This window comes from Salmo trutta, chromosome 3 (assembly GCF_901001165.1).
Source record: "Salmo trutta chromosome 3, fSalTru1.1, whole genome shotgun sequence".
Lineage (NCBI taxonomy): Eukaryota > Metazoa > Chordata > Actinopteri > Salmoniformes > Salmonidae > Salmo > Salmo trutta.
The window spans coordinates 22,171,681-22,192,596 of NC_042959.1; the positions used below are offsets into that span (position 1 = coordinate 22,171,681).

A 20,916-nucleotide genomic window follows, 5' to 3' on the forward strand; every position below is an offset into this window, starting at 1 on the left:
AATGAGACTTGGTCTTTGGCTCCTGCTGGGTTGGGGTTGGACTGTGGTTGGAGGGAGTCAGTAAGGGCCCGGAGGGTTTCTGATATCTGGAAGAGTTGTTCTTGCTGACGCCCCAGCAGTGCTCCTTGGTGGGTTACAACATTCTTGATCTGGGTGATGATTGTCCCATCAAATCCCTGAGCCGACAAAGTAAATAATCTGTCGTTCTGTACCTGAACAAAGCAGTTAACCCACTGTTCCTAGGCCGTCATTGTAAATAAGAACTGGTTCTTAACTGACATGCCTAGTTAAATAAAGATAAAAACAAAATCATGTTTAAAGTGGTGTTTAAATACAAAACAAATTAACAATACAACTTTCTTAACAGTTACATACAAAGAGACTGGCCTTACTGGATTGACAGGAACATTAGCCTGAGCTATTTAGGAGGGATATCACACCTGGCACAAATGACTGTCTAGTTGTGTTTTTCCTGCCGAGGTGTCCCTAATACCTGCACCCAGAGGGGAGTAGTTCAACGTCCAGGTACAGGGAGTGGCTTTGGTCTAAAATGATTTTGTGATCCTTGCGGAGGGCCCTGATCTTAAAGATCTCATCCAGGTCTGTCTGTTTGACTCCAAGTACCTTGCTTGCTGTGGTGATAATCCTTCTCAGCATATTTCTTTGGCTGACATTAAAATATCCCAGTTTTTTGAGAAAGTACAGTCTCTGTTGACTCTTTTTGTAGATCAGGTCTGTACATTTACACCACTGAAGCTTATTGTCCAAGAGGACACCCAGATATTTGTTTTCCTCTACAATCTCTATGTTCTGACCTCTGATAGATGTTGCAGAGGTAGGTGTGGTACGCTTCCTGAAGTCTATGCACATCTCTTTGGTCTTGTTGGTATTGTGGACCAAGTGTGATTCCTCACACCACTCTACATAGTAATTTAGGACCGGGCCATGGTGTTCCTCGTTTTTATGCAACAAGCTGATCAAGGCAGTGTCATCAGCAAACTTAACGAGGTGTCTGTCAGGATGCGAACTAGTACAACTATTAGAGTACAAGATGTACAGGAGTGGGGACAAAACACATCCCTGAGGAGAGCCTGTGTTGGTGGTGCATATGTCCGACACGTGGGGACCTATTTTGACCCACTGTGACCGCTGGCTCAGGAAGTCTAACAGCCACAAAACCAGCCCCCCATCTAAGAAGTCCCGAATGAGTCTGTGCCAGAATGTAAGGCTGGATTGTGTTGAAGGCAGAAGAAAGTCAACAAGGATGGTCTCTGCCGCCATCTGTTGACAGGTGGAACCACGACACAATAAAGGTGCTAGTTAGAAACAAATATGGTTATTGAGAGCGATGTCATAGGGGAACCATTTTAGGGTCTCTGAAAAAACAAATTGGATAGTTCTTTGAAGAACCATAAAAAAATCTAAACCAGAAATGTTTGGTCCTCCAGGACCAGAATTGAATGGCCCTGCTGTAAGGTTTCAAGCCTTATTTGCATATTTCCCAGGGTGCCTTTCGAGTGAATTTGAGTTACTGGTACCACCTATGACTGTGTTTGCTAGTGACAGAGACATGGTTGTTGCATTCAATCATTTTCTTAACTATGGCTTTCACCAGGTGAGATCCTAAATAAATATGTTGTCATTATAATGTTATTATTTAAGACTTTACGTATTTCATAACGCCTTTCTTTTGAGCGCCTAGTTTTACGCTTATATAGACCTGCAAGTCACATTATGCTGGTTTGCGAAATTATGCGGAATTCCTATTGGAATCGAGCCAGAGAGGGGATATCCAACATTTGGAAATTGTATTCACCTGTAACCTGCATTCAGAATAACTGCCAGGGTTGGGAAGATTAAAATATGAGACTACCTTAAACATCTAAACTGGTGGGTTAACAATCCTTTCCATAATGGGTGCAATAAACCCAAGTAACAGATTGGAATAGTTTAGAAAAATGTGTTATTTAATTAATTAATCAATGTCCATGCAAAACATAGATATTGAAACAAGCAATTCTAAAAATCAACCTGAAGAAGTGCATGCTGGGAAATATGATAATGATGGGCATGGTTTTGGTTCAACTCTGGTTATAAACACTAACACTGGGGTTCTTTTACACCACTGAGTATTAATTTAACTATTTACAGAGTTAATTTAATCCTCCTGTTGTGTTCATTTCATGTTAATTAATTCTGTGTTCCCGGTCCAAAATGACCGCCAAATTATAGCTGATTTTAAATCCATATAATCCATATATTATCACATAATGTTGTGTAAGATCTTTTAATCAACTTAAGTTCTTGTGAACATTACAAGTTTGGAACTTCTATTTACTATTTATGGCCCGTAGGCCTCATTGACCTGAGCTCATACAACTAGTTTTTGAGTTTAAAAAAAGCATAATGTATGGATTATATTGACTCTAACAAAAACTCAGATGAAACATTTTGTGCTATTTATCACAGACTACTTTGTGTCAAAGTCTAACAAGGACTCTCTCCTCCTTACCAGTGTCATGATCAAAGATATGATCAAGAGCCTCACATACAGTATATCGTTTGGTCACTGTGCTGCCACAGAAGGAATTGTGAGCAAGGCCTTAAAAAAGTTTTATATACTAGAGCTGCAAGAAAAGATCTAGATATTATTGAAACAATATTGCGATTGTTTGTGAGAATGCCAACATGTGTTTCCCGTGGGGGAAAGATTCTATTGGGGAAAGGTTCCCATGGGGGTTTCCATGGATGCCAAGAAGGGGAGTGAGGTGTGTGTGTGTGGGCTCAAACACACATTCAGGTGGGGTCTGGGAGAGGAAGTGTGTCCATCTGATGAATGGGCATGTGCCTGAACACAATTTTAGACACTAATTGTAGTCTCACCCATTTATTTGTAATGACATTTTTGACCGGGAACACCACAGGTGTACCAAAGTTAAATAAAACACCCAAAATGTAATGAAAATCATCAAAATGTATTTTGTGTGTTCAGATGGCCTGTGTGGACAAAGTCATGGAACTTTATGACAATCAGATTAAATTAACTACATTTTTCAGAGAGAAAACTTGTAAATCGTTCCAATTCGACCGGAACACAGCAGGTGGGTTAACTATTGAATCAACACTAGAAATGTTACACTTAAAAATCAACACTAGTTAACACTGGCCAATTTGCTGTGTGCTATGAAAAGGACACATCTGCAGGCTTCCATATGTTTCAAGAAACTTTTAGAATTCTTAAGAACCTTAGATACAACATCAAGAACCCCACAAGAACTCAAAGGTTCTTTATCGGGCAAGAGTTCTCCAAGGAACCTTAAGAGCTGAGGAAGAACCATTTAAGAACCTTTATTTGTTTCAGTGTAGGGCAAAAGCATGTATGTGTATGTTAGTGGCTTTCTCACAGCTACATAAGGGCTATTTTTGTAAGGTCACTATCCTTCTTTGTTCATTCTGGTTACACTGTCCTGCATCAGCTCACTGTTTCTCACATTAGTGGTGGCTCTGATGGCTCAGTTGATAGGAGCACGGCCCTTGCTACACCAGAGATGTGGATTTGGATCCTGCATTGGGAGTGTGTAGGTGATATGGAATTCACAAAATCTCTCCACTGGTGCTGGGCCACAAAAGACTGATAGTTCTAAAAACCCACACACTCCTATACATTCAGTACCATTCAAAAGTTTGAGGTCACTTTACATTTTTTGTCCATTAAAATAAAATCTAATTGATCAGAAATACAGTGTAGACATTGTTAATGTTGTAAATGACTATTGATTTTTAATGGAATATCTACAGTGGGGGAGTGGGGGAGAAAAGTATTTGATCTCCTGCTGATTTTGTACGTTTGCCCACTGACAAAGAAAGGATCAGTCTATAATTTTAATGGTAGGTTTATTTGAACAGTGAGAGACAGAATAACAACAAAAATATCCAGAAAAATGCATGTCAGAAATGTTATAAATTAATTAGCTTTTTAATGAGGGAAATAAGTACTTGACCCCCTCTCAATCAGAAAGATTTCTGGCTCCCAGGTGTCTTTTATACAGGTAATGAGCGGAGATTAGGAGCACACTCTTAAAGGGAGTGCTCCTAACCGCAGCTTGTTACCTGTAAAAAAGACACCTGTCCACAGAAACAATCAATCAATCAGATTCCAAACTCTCCACCATGGCCAAGACCAAAGAGCTCTCCAAGGATGTCAGGGACAAGATCGTAGAACTACACAAGGCTGGAATGGGCTACAAGACCATCGCCAAGCAGATTGGTGAGAAGGTGACAACATTTGGTGCGATTATTCGCAAATGGAAGAAACACAAAAGAACTGTCAATATCCCTCGGCTTGGGGCTCCATGCAAGATCTCACCTCGTGGAGTTGCAATGATCATGAGAACGGTGAGGAATCAGCCCAGAACTACACGGGAGGATCTTGTCAATGATCTCAAGGCAGCTGGGACCATAGTCACCAAGAAAACAATTGGTAACACACTACGCCATGAAGGACTGAAATCCTGCGCCCGCAAGGTCCCCCTGCTCAAGAATACATATACATGCCCGTCTGAAGTTTGCCAATGAACATCTGAATGATTCAGAGGACAACTGGGTGAAAGTGTTGTGGTCAGATGAGGCCAAAATGGAGCTCTTTGACATCAACTCAACTCGCCGTGTTTGGAGGAGGAGGAATGCTGCCTATGACCCCAAGAACACCATCTCCACCGTCAAACATGGAGGTGGAAACATTATGCTTTGGGGGTGTTTTTCTGCTAAGGGGACAGGACAACTTCACCGCATCAAAGGGACGATGAACGGGGCCATGTACCGTCAAATCTTGGGTGAGAACCTCCTTCCCTCAGCCAGGGCATTGAAAATGGGTCGTGGATGGGTATTCCAGCATGACAATGACCCAAAACACACGGCCAAGGCAACAAAGGAGTGGCTCAAGAAGAAGCACATTAAGGTCCTTGAATGGCCTAGCCAGTCTCCAGACCTTAATCCCATAGAAAATCTGTGGAGGGAGCTGAAGGTTCGAGTTGCCAAATGTCAGCCTCAAAACCTTAATGAGAAGTTCTGCAAAGAGGAGTGGGACAAAATCCCTCCTGAGATGTGTGCAAACCTGGTGGCCAACTACAAGAAACGTCTGACCTCTGTGATTGCCAACAAGGGTTTTGCCACCAAGTACTAAGTCATGTTTTGCAGAGGGGTCAAATACTTATTTCCCTCATTAAAATGCAAATAATTTTATAACATTTTTGACATGCATTTTTCTGGATTTTTTTGTTGTTATTCTGTCTCTCACTGTTCAAATAAACCTACTCTTAAAATTATAGACTGATCATTTCTTTGTAAGTGGGCAAACGTACAAAATCAGCAGGGGATCAAATACTTTTTCCCCCCACTGTAGAGGCCCATTATCAGCAACCATCACTCCTGTGTTCCAATGGCATGTTGTGTTAGCTAATCAAAGTTTATCATTTTAAAAGGCTAGTTGATCATTAGAAAACCCTTTTGCAATTATATTAGCACAGCTGAAAACTGTTGTGCTAATTAATGAAGCAATAAAACTGGCCTTCTTTAGACTAGTTGAGTATCTGAAGCATAAACATTTGTGGATTCGATTACAGGCTCAAAATGGACAGAAACAAATAACTTTCTTCTGAAACTCGTCAGATTATTAAATGAAGGCTATTCCATGCGAGAAATTGCCAAGAAACTGAAGATCTTGTACAACACTGTGTACTACTTCCTTCACAGAACAGCACAAACTGGCTCTAACCAGAATAGAAAGAGGAGTGGGAGACCCCGGTGCACAACTGAGCAAGAGGACAAGTACATTAGAGTGTAGTTTAGAATGTAGTTTGAGAAAACAGACTAGTTTTTTAGAAAACAGACTAGCATTTTTAGAATGTAGTTTGAAAAAACAGACTAGTTTGTCTAGTTTGAGAAACAGACGCCTCACACGTCCTCAACTGGCAGCTTCATTAAATAGTACCCGCAAAACACCAGTCTCAACGTCAACAGTGAAGAGGTATCTCCGGGATGCTGACCTTCTAGGCAGAGTTCCTCTGTTCAGTCTTTTATTGGCCAGTCTGAGATATGGTTTTTCTTTGCAACTCTGCCTAGATGGCCAGCATCCCAGTTTGCCAGTTTGCGCTGTTCTGTGAAGGGAGTAGTGCACAGCATTGTATGACATCTAATATTTTCTTGTCAATTTCTCGCATGGAATAGCCCTTATTTCTCAGAACAAAAATAGACTGATGAGTTTCAGAAGAAAGTACTTTGTTTCTGGACATTTTGAGCCTGTAATCAAACCCACAACTGCTGATGCTCCAGATACACAACTAGTCTAAAGAAGGCCAGTTTTACAGCTTCTTTAATCAGTACAACCGTTTTCAGCTTTTTAAAATAATAAACTTGGATTAGCTAACACAACGTGCCATTAGAACACAGGAGTGATGGTTGCTGATAATGGACCTCTGTACGCTGTATGTAGATATTCCATTTTAAAAAATCTGCCGTTTCCAGCTACAATAGTCATTTACAACATTAACAATGTCTACACTGTATTTCTGATCAATTTGATGTTATTTTAATGGACAAAATGTTTTATTTTCTTTCAAAAACAAGGAAATGTGTAAGTGACCCCAAACCTTTGAATGGTAGTGTATTTAGGGTGAATAGTACACTAATTAAGTAGGTGGAGCAGCATATACCATGTACAGGCTTGTCTTTTTGAATCATGCGGACTGTTTCATGTCCACGTATACTAGCTGATTGTTACAGAATGGCCAGCCAGGTATTGAGTGGGCTTGTCTGAGGGTCTCTGATTGTTGTTCCCCAGGGGGTGGGGACGGATGACGACGTGCTGATTGAGATCCTAGCGTCTAGGACCTGCGCCCAGATTAAAGACATCATCAAAGTCTACAAGAAAGGTAAGAGGTTAAATGTGTCATGACACATTCATAACATATCCCACTGGGCAAAAACTGGTTGAATCAACATTGTTTCCATATCATTTCAACAGAAAAATCTACATGGAAAACTGATTGGATTTCAAAAGTCATCACCGTAAGGGAATTTCGTATTTTTAACCTGGGTGATATTTTTTGTTGATTTCACGTTGAATTCAAATTAGTTCAAAATTGAAATCAAAACTAAACGTTCAACTAAAGTATGTGCGCTGTGGGATTCATTCAACCTCTACAAGAAAGAGCTTAGGTTACTCATATAAGAGCACAATGCGAGACCCAGATGCTGACATGGGAGGCAGGTGGTTTGAGTCTTTGATATTTATTACATCCAAAAGGAGTAGGGAAGAGAATGGTCGTGGACAGGCAAAAGGTCAAAACCAGTTCGGAGTCCAGGAGGTACAGTGTGGCAGGCAGGGTCGAGGTCAGGGCAGGCAGAATGGTCAGGCGGGCGGGTACGGAGTCCAGAAAACAGGCAAGGGTCAAAACTGGGAGGACTAGTAAAAGAGAATTGAAAAGGCAGGAGCACGGGAAAAACACGCTGGTTGACTTGGAACATACAAGAATAACTGGCACAGAGAGACAGGAAACACAGGGATAAATACACCAGGGATAACAAGTGAAACCTGGAGTGGGTGGAGACAATAACAAGGACAGGTGAAACTGATCAGGGTGTGACACCTCAAGGAAAACAGGTATCACTTAAATGGGTGGTATACAGTACATAAGCATTCATAACACCTTTATGAGTGTTGCAATATCATTCGTAAAAACGTCCATTAGATGTTTATTCAACAGTGGAGAGAAGTTGAGCTGAACACAATCCACATGATTTTTTTCACAGTCCATCAAATAAAATTACACATGTTACATCCAATCTCCATAACCTGGATACCCTACTGCTTCTACTTTCAAATGCTGGATCGGTGCCTTGCCTTGAGCTAAAGCGATGAGAGTTAGACTCTCAGAATGCAGATTGGCTCGGTGAATAGCAAGATGGTGCAGATAGAGATGGCAGCTTTGCTTCTGGTCCTTAGGAAACTGTGCAGTATTTTGTTTTTTATGTATTATTTCTTACATTGTTAGCCCAGAAAACCTTAAGTGTTATTACATACAGCTGGGAAGAACTATTGGATATCAGCGAGACGTCAACATACCAGCACAACCAGCACTACGACCAGGAATACGACTTTCCCAAAGCGGATCCTTTGTCTGCACCTCCCAGGGCATTTAAACAGATTCCAGGGGCCAATCCAAAACAACGCCGCCGGAGGAGAGGGTGCTGGAGAGGTCTTCTAGTGAGGCTTGGGATGCACGCACACCACCCACCACTTCCGAGTATATTACTCGCTAATGTCCAGTCCCTAGTTAACAAAGTCGACGAAATCAGGGCAAGAGTTGCTTTCCAAAGAGATATCCGGGATTGTAACATACTCTGTTTCACAGAAACATGGCTACCTGGGGACATGCTGTCGGAGTCCGTACAGCCAACGGGATTTTCAGTGCATCGCGCCGACAGGAATTAACATCTCTCCGGTAAGAAGAAGGGCGGGGGTGTATGTTTCACGATTAACAACTCAAAGTGTAATTGTAACATCATACAATAACTCAAATCCTTTTGTTCACCTGACCTAGAATTCCTTACAATCAAATGCCAACCATATTATCTCCCAAGAGAACTCTCCTCAGATATCGTCACAGCCGTGTATATTCTCCCGCAAGCGGATACCAAGACAGCCATCAAGGAACTTCACTGGACTTTATGCAAATATATCCTGAGGCTGCATTTATTGTTGCTGGGGATTTTAACAAAGCTAATTTCAGAACAAGGCTATCTAAATTCTATCAGTATACCGTTTGTAGTACACGAGCGAGTAACACGCTCAACCGTTGCTACTCTAACTTCCGCGATGCATACAAGGCCCTCCCCCGACCTCCTTTTGGAAGATCCGACCGTGACTCTATCTTGTTGCTCCCCTTCTATAGGCAGAAACTAAAACAGGAAGTGCCTGTGCTTAGGTCTATCCAACGCTGGTCTGACCAATCGGATTCCACGCTTCAAGATTGCTTCGATCACGTGGACTGGGATATGTTCCGGGTAGCCTCAGACAATAACAATTGACGTATACGCTGACTCGGTGAGCGAGTTTATAAGGAAGTGTATAGGATATGTTGTACCCACTGTGACTATTAAAACTTTCCCTAACCAGAAACCGTGGATTGATGCCAGCATTTGCGCAAAACTGAAAGCACGTACCACCGCATTTAATCATGGCAAGGTGAATGGAAACATGGCCGAATACAAACAGTGTAGTTATTCCCTCCGTAAGGCAAACAAGCAAAGCGTCAGTATAGAGTCAAAGTGGAGTCGCAATTCAATGGTTCAAACACGAGATGTATGTGGTAGGGTCTACAGACAATCCCGGATTACAAAAAGAAAACCAGCCCCGTCGCGGACATCGACGTCTTGCTTCCAGACAAATTAAAAAAGTTATTTGCGCTCTTTGAGGACAATACAGTGCCACCGACGTGGCCCGCTACCAAAGACTGTGGGCTCTCCTTCTCCGTGGCCGACGTGAGTAAAACATTTAATCGTGTTAACGCTCGCAAGGCTGCCTGCCCATGCGGCATCCCTAGCCGCGTCCTCAGGACATGCGCAGACCAGCTGGCTGGTGTGATTACGGACATATTTAATCAATCCCTATCCCAGACTGCTGTCCCCACATGCTTCAAGACGCTTCAACCATTGTTCCTGTTCCCAAGAAAGCTAAGGTAACTGAACTAAATGACTATCGTCCTGTAGCACTCACTTCTGTCATCATGAAGTGCTTTGAGAGACTAGTCAATGATCATATCACATCCACCCTACCTGTCACCCTAGACCCACTTCAATTTGCTTACCACCCCAAAAGTCCACAGCTGATGCAATCGCCATCACACTGCACACTGCCCTATCCCATCTGGACAAGAGGAATACCTATGTAAGAATACTGTTCATTGACTAAAGCTCAACATTCAACACCATAGTACCCTCCAAACTCGAGACCTTGGGACTCGACCCCGCCCTGTGCAACTGGGTCCTGGACTTCCTAACGGGCCACCCCCAGGTGGTGAAGGTAGGATTCAACACCGGGGCCCCACAAGGGTGCGTTCTCAGCCCCCTCCTGTACTCCCTGTTCACCCACAACTGCGTGGCCATGCACGCATCCAATTCAATCATTAAGTTTGCAGACAACACTACAGTGGTAGGCTTGATTACCAACAACGATGAGACAGCCTACAGGGAGGAGGTGAGGGCCCTCGGAGTGTGGTGTCAGGAAAATAACCTCTCACTCAATGTCAGCAAAACAAAAGAGATGATTGTGGACTTCTGGAAACAGCAATGGGAGCACCCCACTATCCACATCGACAGGACAGCAGTGGAGAAGGTGGGAAGTTTTAAGTTCCTCGGTGTACATATCACAGACAAACTGAAATGGTCCACGCACACAGACAGTGTGGTGAAGAAGGCGCAACAGCGCCTCTTCAACCTCAGGATGCTGAAAAAATGTGGCTTGTCACCGAAAACCTTCACTTACATTTACAGGTGCACAATTGAGAGAATCCTGTTGGGCTGTATCACCGCTTGGTACGGCAACTGCACCATCCACAACTGCAAGACTCTCCAGAGGGTTGCGCGGTCTGCACAACGCATCACCGGGGGCAAACTACCTGCCCTCCAGGACACCTACAACACCCGGTGTCACAGGAAGGCAAAAAAAGATCATCAAGGACAATAACCACCCGAGCCATTGCCTGTTCACCCCGCTTCCATCCAGAAGGCGAGGCCAGTACAGGTGCATCAAAGCTGCGACAGAGAGATTGAAAAACAGCTTCTATCTCAAGGCCATCAGATTGTTAAACAGCCACCACTAACACAGAGAGGTGACTGCCTACCTACAGACTTGATATCATTGGCCACTTTAATAAATGGAACACTAGTCACTTTAATAATGCCACTTTCCCTGTGGCTCAGTTGGTAGAGCATGGTGTTTGCAATGCCATGGTAGTGGGTTCGATTCCCACGGGGGGCCAGAACAAAAAAAAAAAAAAAATGCGTGAAATTAAATGTATGCATTCACTACTGTAAGTCGCTCTGGATAAGAGCGTCTGCTAAATGACTAAAATGTTAAAAATGTAAGAATGTTTACATATCTCACATTACTCATCTCGTATACTGTATCCTTTACTATCTATTGCATCTTAGCTGTTCTGTCACTGCTCATCCATATATTTTCCACTTATACATTCTTATCCCATTCCTTTTCTAGATTGTGTGTATTATGTTTTGTTGTGTAATTCGTTAGATAATAGGTTTTGTTGTGGAATTGTTAAATATTACCTGTATGACACTGTTTGATCTAGAAGTATAAGCATTTCGCTGCACACGCAATAGCATCTTCTAACCATGTGTATGTGACCAATAAAATGTGATTTTGATTTGAATGCAATATGGCCTGGTCCCAGATCTGTTTGTGCTGCCTCCTATGGTCATTGTCACGCCATTGTCACAGCACAAACAGATTTGAACCAGGCTAATGGCACAATAGGCCAAGGATAAGAGCCACCCTGGCCTTCTGAGATGGACACCGGAGAAGGCTGATCCACCCGTTACCCTGCTAATCAAATCCCCCTGGCGGAGACCTTCGGCTTAACAGAGCACGTCCAATCTGGGTCGATTGCTGCCATTAGCAACCATTGTCCGATATAAGTGTAAACAATTTTCTGCCTTTTTCTTCTCCCTCTTCTCGTCTTTCTCAGAGTGCGGCGGGAAGCTGGAGAAAGATATCACCGGTGACACCTCGGGCAACTTCCAAAAGCTTCTAATAATGCTTCTGCAGGTAAACGAAGAGAGAAGGAGGGATAAGAGAGATACAGTATTTCCTTTCTGATAATGGGAGTGCTTTGGTGATGTCCTTATAAAGTCATGGGTGGTTCACGAAAGGTGAGGATGGAGTGAGAAGGAATGAGGAGGGAAGGGTACGTACAGTAAGTACATCATTGTCCTCTGGGTCTTGGTAACCTAACCCACCAGGTTGCCAGGTTGGGAGGGACGCAGAGATTAGGTCATGAAGGGTAGACATCACTCTACTCCCATGATGCACTAACCTTTTCCCCTCTGTTCTTTTTTCTTCCCCTTTGCTCCTCTGTTCTTTTGCGTAGAGGAGCAATGACGAAGGGGTGGATGACAACAGGATTGAGAAAGACGCAAAGGTAACAGAACCCAATGAGTGGGTGGATGATCGCTAAGTGCTACGCTATAGGGCAAGACATAATTACATTTTGTCTTCAGCGCTCAAATGTTAACATGCTCAGGATATGGCTCCAAACCATTACCATACAGTAGGCCTAAAGGACAAAGCAAGCTTCAAGTGTATCATAGTGCTCGCTGATAAATTATTGATATAAAAAATTGATTTAGTACATTTTCTTCCTGGAATGGAAAATCCCATGGACTTAAAAAAATAAAAAATTGTTTTATTAATTTTCATACTTGGATCAACATTGTAGGCTACAGTACATTGAATGATTATACACATGCATGTATAATACAGGTCCACTGAAGGGTCCCTTACCTTTGACATCCACTTCATTGAGCATGGCCTTATCATATTCAGTGAAACCAGTGACGGGCTCTAAAACATTTACATTTCTTCATAGATCATTGATCAAACTATGTTCTACTGCAACTAGTGAAGTAAACAGTTGATAGTATAAGACATTCTGAACACCAAAGACAGGATTTGAGGCAAACACTTGCATACCACAATTGTAATAACAGTGCTCAGTGCGCTTTAATAAACTGTTATGAGTGGGGTACTTGTATTTGTGTGTGTTTCAGGAACTGATTGCTGCTGGCAAGGGGAAGGTTGGCACAGACGAAGATAAATTCATCAACATCCTGGGCAATAGAAGCCATGAACACCTTCGACTAGGTGTGTGTGTGCCATTTCGTTCAATCATTATAACAGAATTGCATTCTGCACTTTTATTATAACATCAAATAACATCAAATTCTCATATGTATCTTGTTTTTCATTGCAAGTGTTTGACACCTACAAGAAGGTGTCTGGCAATGATATTGAGGACAGCATTGAGGGCGCGACTACTGGAAACCTGGAGAACTTAATGCTGGCAGTTGGTAAGACTCTACAATGATGACAAGTAGCAACAGTAAAGTAAAAAAAAGATTGGAAAAAAATATACAAAACTAAAATGTAACACAATTAAAGAATGACATTTCTGTATTGCATTTTGACAAATAAAACCTAAACCACCTATCAGTCAATACACCTTGTACATATTCCATACATGCATAATACATAATATTGAAACATGAGTTAATCATTTGGAAATGTAATCTTTCCTTTCCATAGTGAAGTGTGCTAAGAGTGTCCCAGCCTACTTTGCAGAGTCCCTCTACAGGTCTATGAGGGTATGGTGTTTGTGTTGTCATCTATCATCCCATGGAGGATTTACCAGAACGTTTCACTTACCAACGCATATCTCCAAAAAGGCTTTAGGAGGTTAGGTTTAGGCATTTGTAATTGTGATTGTCTATTGTTTCTTTGTTAGCGTGCTGGCACTGATGACCAGACTCTGATGAGAATCATGGTGTCGAGGGGTGAGACAGACATGCTGGACATCAGAGCCTACTTTAAGAAGATGTATGGGGCATCTCTTTACACCACCATCCAGGTACAGTGGGCTAGTCTCTCCTCTATCCATTCTGGTACAATAGGCTAGTCTCCCTTTTAACTATTCAGGCACAATGGTCTAGTCTCTCCCTTAACTGTTGGCATATAGGTTCGTTTTCAGGTACAGTGGACTAGTCTTTCCTCTAACCAGGTACAGTGCACTAGTCTCATCTTCACCCCGAACAACTTACCCTAATAATCCACTTCTATACTCAGCTATCACCTATCAAATGACACTAGAGAGCAGTGGAGGTTTCTGAGGGGAGGACGGCTCATAATAATGGCTGAAGTGGAGTCAATGGAGTGGGATCAACCACATCAAAGACATGGTGTCCATATGAGCCGTCCTCCCCTCAGCAGCCTCCACTGATAGAGAGTCATTAGATAGATTTGTGTCGCAGCCAATACACTGGGAAATCACCTGAGTGACAGGTCTATTATTCCAGCTGCCTCATCCACAAGCTCCCTAAATATTCTAGTAAGTCGGCCATTGTGACAATCTGTTACTCTCCTGAGTCTCCTCCTAGGTTTTTAGCTTATCAGTATCTGGATAAGAAGACTAAAATACCTGGTTTCAGCCCTGTTAACATGGGAGATGTCGATACCGCACTGGAGGCAGAATGATGAGGGCGTACTAGAGACTGGTGTAATGCCAAATGGATAGGACCAGTACAAACATGCAACCTCCTGTCATGCGTCCTTATTTCCAACCCCGCCATCTACAGCATACATCATCCATTCCTGACACTGTATTATTCATGACTTGGTAGTAATGAGCAGCCTTCCTCTGTGACTTGGTAATATTGAGCAGCTGTAACGGCTGTCGGGAGAGAGAGTAGACCAAGGCGCAGCGGAGTTAGTGTTCATCATTATAGTTTTAATGAAAAAAGAGAACATTACAAAAATAAACAAAAGACGACAGCAAAACAGTCCTGTCAGGATTAACTCTACACAGAAAACACTAGACAGAAACAATTACCCACAAAACCCCAACGGAAAAACAGGCACTTATGTGTGACTCCCAATCAGCAACAACACTCTACAGCTGTGCCTGATTGGAAGCCACACGGCCAAAATCAATAAAACAAACCAACATAGAAAAATGCACATAGAACGCCCACCCAATGTAACACCCTGGCCTAACCAAAATAAAGAACAAAAACCCCTCTCTATGGCCAGGGTGTTACAGCAGCCTTCCTCTCTGACTTGGTAATAATGAGCAGCCTTCCTCTTGGACTTGGTAATAATGAGCAGCCTTCCTCTCTGACTTGGTAATATTGAGCAGCCTTCCTCTCTGACTTGGTAATAATGAGCAGCCTTCCTCTCTGACTTGGTAATAATGAGCAGCCTTCCTCTCTGACTTGGTAATAATGAGCAGCCTTCCTCTGTGACTTGGTAATAATGAGCAGCCTTCCTCTGTGACTTGGTAATAATGAGCAGCCTTCCTCTCTGACTTGGTAATAATGAGCAGCCTTCCTCTGTGACTTGGTAATAATGAGCAGCCTTCCTCTGTGACTTGGTAATAATGAGCAGCCTTCCTCTTTGACTTGGTAATAATGAGCAGCCTTCCTCTGTGACTTGGTAATAATGAGCAGCCTTCCTCTGTGGCTTGGTAATAATGAGCAGCCTTCCTCTGTGACTTGGTAATAATGAGCAGCCTTCCTCTCTGACTTGGTAATAATGAGCAGCCTTCCTCTGTGACTTGGTAATAATGAGCAGCCTTCCTCTCTGACTTGGTAATATTGAGCAGCCTTCCTCTGTGACTTGGTAATAATGAGCAGCCTTCCTCTCTGACTTGGTAATATTGAGCAGCCTTCATCTGTGACTTGGTAATAATGAGCAGCCTTCCTCTGTGACTTGGTAATAATGAGCAGCCTTCCTCTCTGACTTGGTAATAATGAGCAGCCTTCCTCTGTGACTTGGTAATAATGAGCAGCCTTCCTCTCTGACTTGGTAATATTGAGCAGCCTTCCTCTGTGACTTGGTAATAATGAGCAGCCTTCCTCTCTGACTTGGTAATATTGAGCAGCCTTCCTCTGTGACTTGGTAATAATGAGCAGCCTTCCTCTCGGACTTGGTAATAATGAGCAGCCTTCCTCTCGGACTTGGTAATAATGAACAGCCTTCCTCTGTGACTTGGTAATAATGAGCAGCCTTCCTCTCGGACTTGGTAATAATGAGCAGCCTTCCTCTCTGACTTGCGTCAGGTTGACATTGTGCGGTATGACAGTCCATTTGTACAACTGATGTAGACGTTTGTTTACACAGCCATTGTGAAGACACTGCGCAATGGTTTTGTAGACCTTTTTTTGCAGACTAACTCTCCGTTGTATCACACAAATATCTGTCAAATGTGTTGTACATCAGCTGTACAACCTGAGTATACAAGACCTATGTAATCCATAGGCTGATTGTCTGTTTGGTAGTGCTGGCAACACCTTTAATGCCAATTTGTGTTTATTTGTTTACTTATTCCCAGGAGGACACCACTGGGGACTACGGAAAGGCCCTGCTCTATCTTTGTGGAGGAAATGACTGAGGACCCTTTGATGATGTGGTTCTGTATGATGATGCGTGATGGCGCCACAATGAGCTACACCTGATACTCTGTCCGTCAATTATAATTAATTCATGTTAGATTTTAATCTTCTATTCGACGATTGGCTTAAGTTACCACTTCATTGTATTGGCTATGTATCTTGATTGTCCACATTCAACACATACTGAACTCAGCACTGTGTGCCCTCTTTTTTCCCCATATTGTTCAAATACTCCTTTATTTGACTCTTATGGTCATGTGAAGCAAACTATGCTTTGTTTTGGTAAACATGTCTAATTTCAAGGAATAATGTGAGTAATATTGCTATATCCATTTGTTTTTGTTGCTTTCTTTGTTACCTAAATCAACACGCTATCTTATTCTATCTTGATTAATGCCTGTATGTGTCTGTGAGTTCTAAGAACAAAGTTGCTGTTCAATTATTAAAAGGTTAATGTCTACTATTATGTTTCACTCATTAATAACATATGAAGTTGTGAATTGCAATGGGAGTGGGCAGATAAAGGTATCAGTCACCTCTAAGATGAGTATATCTCCATGACATAGTAACTCATGTCATATCTAATAGGCCAGGTTTAGTCTTTAGTTTACAGGTCATCCAATCGAATGGCTGTGGAGTCTTTAGTGATGTTGATATTCTACCACTAGATGGGAGAAACAGCCAAAACAAGCAGGGAGTTCATATCTAGTGGACTTCCCTATTGACACCACAGTAGTTGTAGCATGTACTGTAGTTAGGTTGTAACATGTAGTGTAGTTATGTTGTAACATGAACTGTAGTTAGGTTGTAACATGTACTGTAGTTAAGGTTGTAACATGTAGGTCTGTTGTAAAAATGTACTGTACTTATATTGTAACATGCAGTTAGGTTGTAACATGTACTGTAGTTATGTTGTTGTAACATGTACTGTAGTTATGTTGTTGCAACATGTACTGTAGTTGTGTTGTTGTAACATGTACTGTAGTTGTATTGTTGTAAAATGTACTGTTGTTAGGTTGTAACATGGAGTTAGGTTGTAACATGTACTGTTGTTAGGTTGTAACATGTACTGTAGTTAGGTTGCAACACATACTGTAGTTAGGTTGCAACAAATACTGTAGTTAGGTTGCAACACATACTGTAGTTAGGTTGCAACAAATACTGTAGTTAGGTTGTAACACATACTGTAGTTAGGTTGCAACACATACTGTAGTTAGGTTGTAACACATACTGTAGTTAGGTTGCAACACATACTGTAGTTAGGTTGCAACACATACTGTAGTTAGGTTGTAACAAATACTGTAGTTAGGTTGCAACACATACTGTAGTTAGGTTGCAACACATACTGTAGTTAGGTTGCAACACATACTGTAGTTAGGTTGCAACAAATACTGTAGTTAGGTTGCAACACATACTGTAGTTAGGTTGCAACAAATACTGTAGTTAGGTTGCAACACATACTGTAGTTAGGTTGCAACACATACTGTAGTTAGGTTGCAACACATACTGTAGTTAGGTTGCAACACATACTGTAGTTAGGTTGCAACACATACTGTAGTTAGGTTGTAACACATACTGTAGTTAGGTTGTAACAAATACTGTAGTTAGGTTGCAACACATACTGTAGTTAGGTTGCAACACATACTGTAGTTGGGTTGCAACACATACTGTAGTTAGGTTGCAACACATACTGTAGTTAGGTTGTAACATCTAATTGTTAGGTTGTAACATGTAATGTAGTTAGGTTGCAACATGTAGTGTAGTATTTGTATTTATTAAGGGTCCAATTTGCCAGCTTCTCTTCCTGGGGTCCAGCGACATTAAGGCAGTTATATACAATTTAAAATATTACATGCCATTATATTTCATGACACTTTTCACAGCACATTAAGTGTGTGCTGTCAGGCCACTACTCTACTATGACATCTACAATACAAAATCTATGTGTACGTGTGTAATAAGCATGTATTTGCATGTGTGTGTGTGTGTGTGTGTGTGTGTGTGTGTGTGTGTGTGTGTGTGTGTGTGTGTGTGTGTGTGTGTGTGTGTGTGTGTGTGTGTGTGTGTGTGTGTGTGTGTGTGTGTGTGTGTGTGTGTGTGTGTGTGTGTGTGTGTGTGTGTGTTTCTTCACAGTCCCTGCTGTTCCATAAGGTGTATTTGTATCTGTTTTGAAATCTGATTCTATTGCTTGCATCAGTTACCTGATGTGGAATAGAGTTCCATGTAGCCTTGCATCATCTGTTCTTGACTTGGGGATTGTGAAGAGACCTTTGTTGGCATGTCTTGTGGGGTATGCATGGGTGTCCAAGCTATGTGCTAGTAGTTTAAACAGACAGCTTGGTGCATTCAACATGTCAACACTTCTTACAAACACAAGTAGTGATGAAGTCAATCTCTCCTCCACTTTGAGCTCTAAATGCATATTATTAATGTTAGCTCTCTATGTACACCCAAGGGCCAGCCGTGCTGCCCTGTTCTGTAGTTAGGTTTTAACATGTACTGTAGTTAGGTTGTAACATGTACTGTAGTTAGGTTGTAACATGTACTGTAGTTAGGTTTTAACATGTACTGTAGTTAGGTTTTAACATGTACTGTAGTTAGGTTTTAACATGTACTGTAGTTAGGTTTTAACATGTACTGTAGTTAGGTTTTAACATGTACTGTAGTTAGGTTTTAACATGTACTGTAGTTAGGTTGTAACATGTACTGTAGTTAGGTTGTAACATGTACTGTAGTTAGGTTTTAACATGTACTGTAGTTAGGTTGTAACATGTAGTTAGGTTGTAGCGTGTACTGTAGTTAGGTTGTAGCGTGTACTGTAGTTAGGTTGTAATGTGTAGTTATATCATGTATGAAGGTAAGACCCAGATGCAGACAATGTTGAATTAACAATAGTTTAATAATCCAACAGGGGCAGGCAATAGACAGGCCAAGGCAGGCAGGGGTCAGTAAACCAGAGGTGGGGCAACGGTACCGGATGGCAGGCAGGATCAGGGTCAGGATGGGCAGAGGTCAATAATCCAGAGGTGAGGCAAAGGTACAGGTCGGCAGGCAGGCTCAGGGTCAGGGGCAGGCAGAGTGGTCAGGCAGGCGGTCTCAGAGTCAGGACAGGCAATGGTCAAAACCAGGAGAGCGAGAAAAAGAGAGACTGGGAAAAGCAGGAGCTGAGACACAAAAACGCTGGTTGACATGAAAAACAAGACGAACTGGCAACAGACAAACAGAGAACATAGGTATAAATACACAGGGGATAATGGGGAAGATGGGCATCACCTGGAGGGGGGTGGAGACAATCACAAAGACAGGTGAAACAAATTAGGGTGTGACAGGCCGTGTTGAAGGTGGTCTTCCACTTGTCCGCCTCTCGTATTCGCACCAAGTGGTAGGCGTTCAGTAGATCCAGCTTGGAGAAAACAGTGGCCCCCTGGAGCGGCTCGAAGGTCGAGAAAATGAGTGGTAGCGGATAACGGTCGTTCACAGTAATGTCATTCACTTTTTCTCCACGAAGAAGAAACCTGCGCCAGCGGGCGAGGAAGAGGGACGGATAAATCCTGTAGCTAGGGAGTCCCCAATGTAGGTCTCCATAGTCTCTGGTCACGACAGAGAATAGAGACGTCCGCGGGATGGCGTGTAGTTAGGTTGTAACGTGTGGTTAGGTTGTAATGTGGAGTGTTGTTAGGTTTTAACATGTACTGTAGTTCGAGTGTAGCTTGTTCTGTAGTTAGGCTGTAATGTGCTCTGTAGTTAGGCTGTAACGTGTACTGTAGTTAGGCTGTAATGTGTACTGTAGTTAGATTGTAATGTGTTCTGTAATTAGGCTGTAGCGTGTACTGTAGTTAGGCTGTAGCATGTACTGTAGTTTGGTTAATGTGTCCTGTAGTTAGGATGTAATGTGTACTGTAGTTTGGGTGTAACGTGTATTGTGGTTCGGTTGTAACGTGTACTGTAGTTTGGTTGTAACGTGTACTGCAGTTTGGTTGTAATGTGCAGTTTGGTTGTAATGTGCAGTTTGGTTGTAAGGTGTAGTTAGGTTGTAACGTGTAGTTAGGTTGTAACGTGCAGTTAGGCTGTAACATGCAGTTAGGTTGTAACGTGCAGTTAAGTTGTAATGTGCAGTTAGGCTGTAACGTGTAGTTAGGTTGTAACGTATAGTTAGGTTGTAACGTATAGTTAGGTTGTAACGTGTAGTTAGGTTGTAACGTATAGTTAGGTTGTAACGTGTAGTTAGGTTGTAACGTGTAGTTAGGTTGTAACGTATAGTTAGGTTGTAACGTGTAGTTAGGTTGTAACGTGCAGTTAGGTTGTAACGTGCAGTTAGGCTGTAACGTGCAGTTAGGCTGTAACGTGCAGTTAGGTTGTAACGTATAGTTAGGTTGTAACGTATAGTTAGGTTGTAACGTATAGTTAGGTTGTAACGTGTAGTTAGGTTGTAACGTGTAGTTAGGTTGTAACGTATAGTTAGGTTGTAACATGTTAGGTTGTAACGTATAGTTAGGTTGAAACGTGTAGTTAGGTTGTAACGTGTAGTTAGGTTGTAACGTGCAGTTAGGTTGTAACGTGCAGTTAGGTTGTAACGTGCAGTTAGGTTGTAACGTATAGTTAGGTTGTAACGTGTAGTTAGGTTGTAACGTGTAGTTAGGTTGTAACATGTAGTTAGGTTGTAACGTGTAGTTA

General features: G+C 42.2%; 1 protein-coding gene across 1 annotated transcript in view; it reads left to right on the forward strand.

The window, feature by feature from the left end:
• Positions 1-16,705, forward strand: part of LOC115170317 (annexin A5) — a 29,260-nt gene extending 12,555 nt beyond the window's left edge. Inside the window, exons 6-13 of the mRNA XM_029726696.1 lie at positions 6,839-6,929; positions 11,766-11,845; positions 12,168-12,218; positions 12,847-12,940; positions 13,051-13,146; positions 13,382-13,440; positions 13,581-13,703; positions 16,182-16,705. Of these exons, the coding sequence (XP_029582556.1) occupies positions 6,839-6,929; positions 11,766-11,845; positions 12,168-12,218; positions 12,847-12,940; positions 13,051-13,146; positions 13,382-13,440; positions 13,581-13,703; positions 16,182-16,241 (654 nt within the window). The 3' untranslated portion in view covers positions 16,242-16,705. The remainder of the gene's footprint in view (positions 1-6,838; positions 6,930-11,765; positions 11,846-12,167; positions 12,219-12,846; positions 12,941-13,050; positions 13,147-13,381; positions 13,441-13,580; positions 13,704-16,181) is intronic.
• Positions 16,706-20,916: the final 4,211 nt, after the last annotated feature.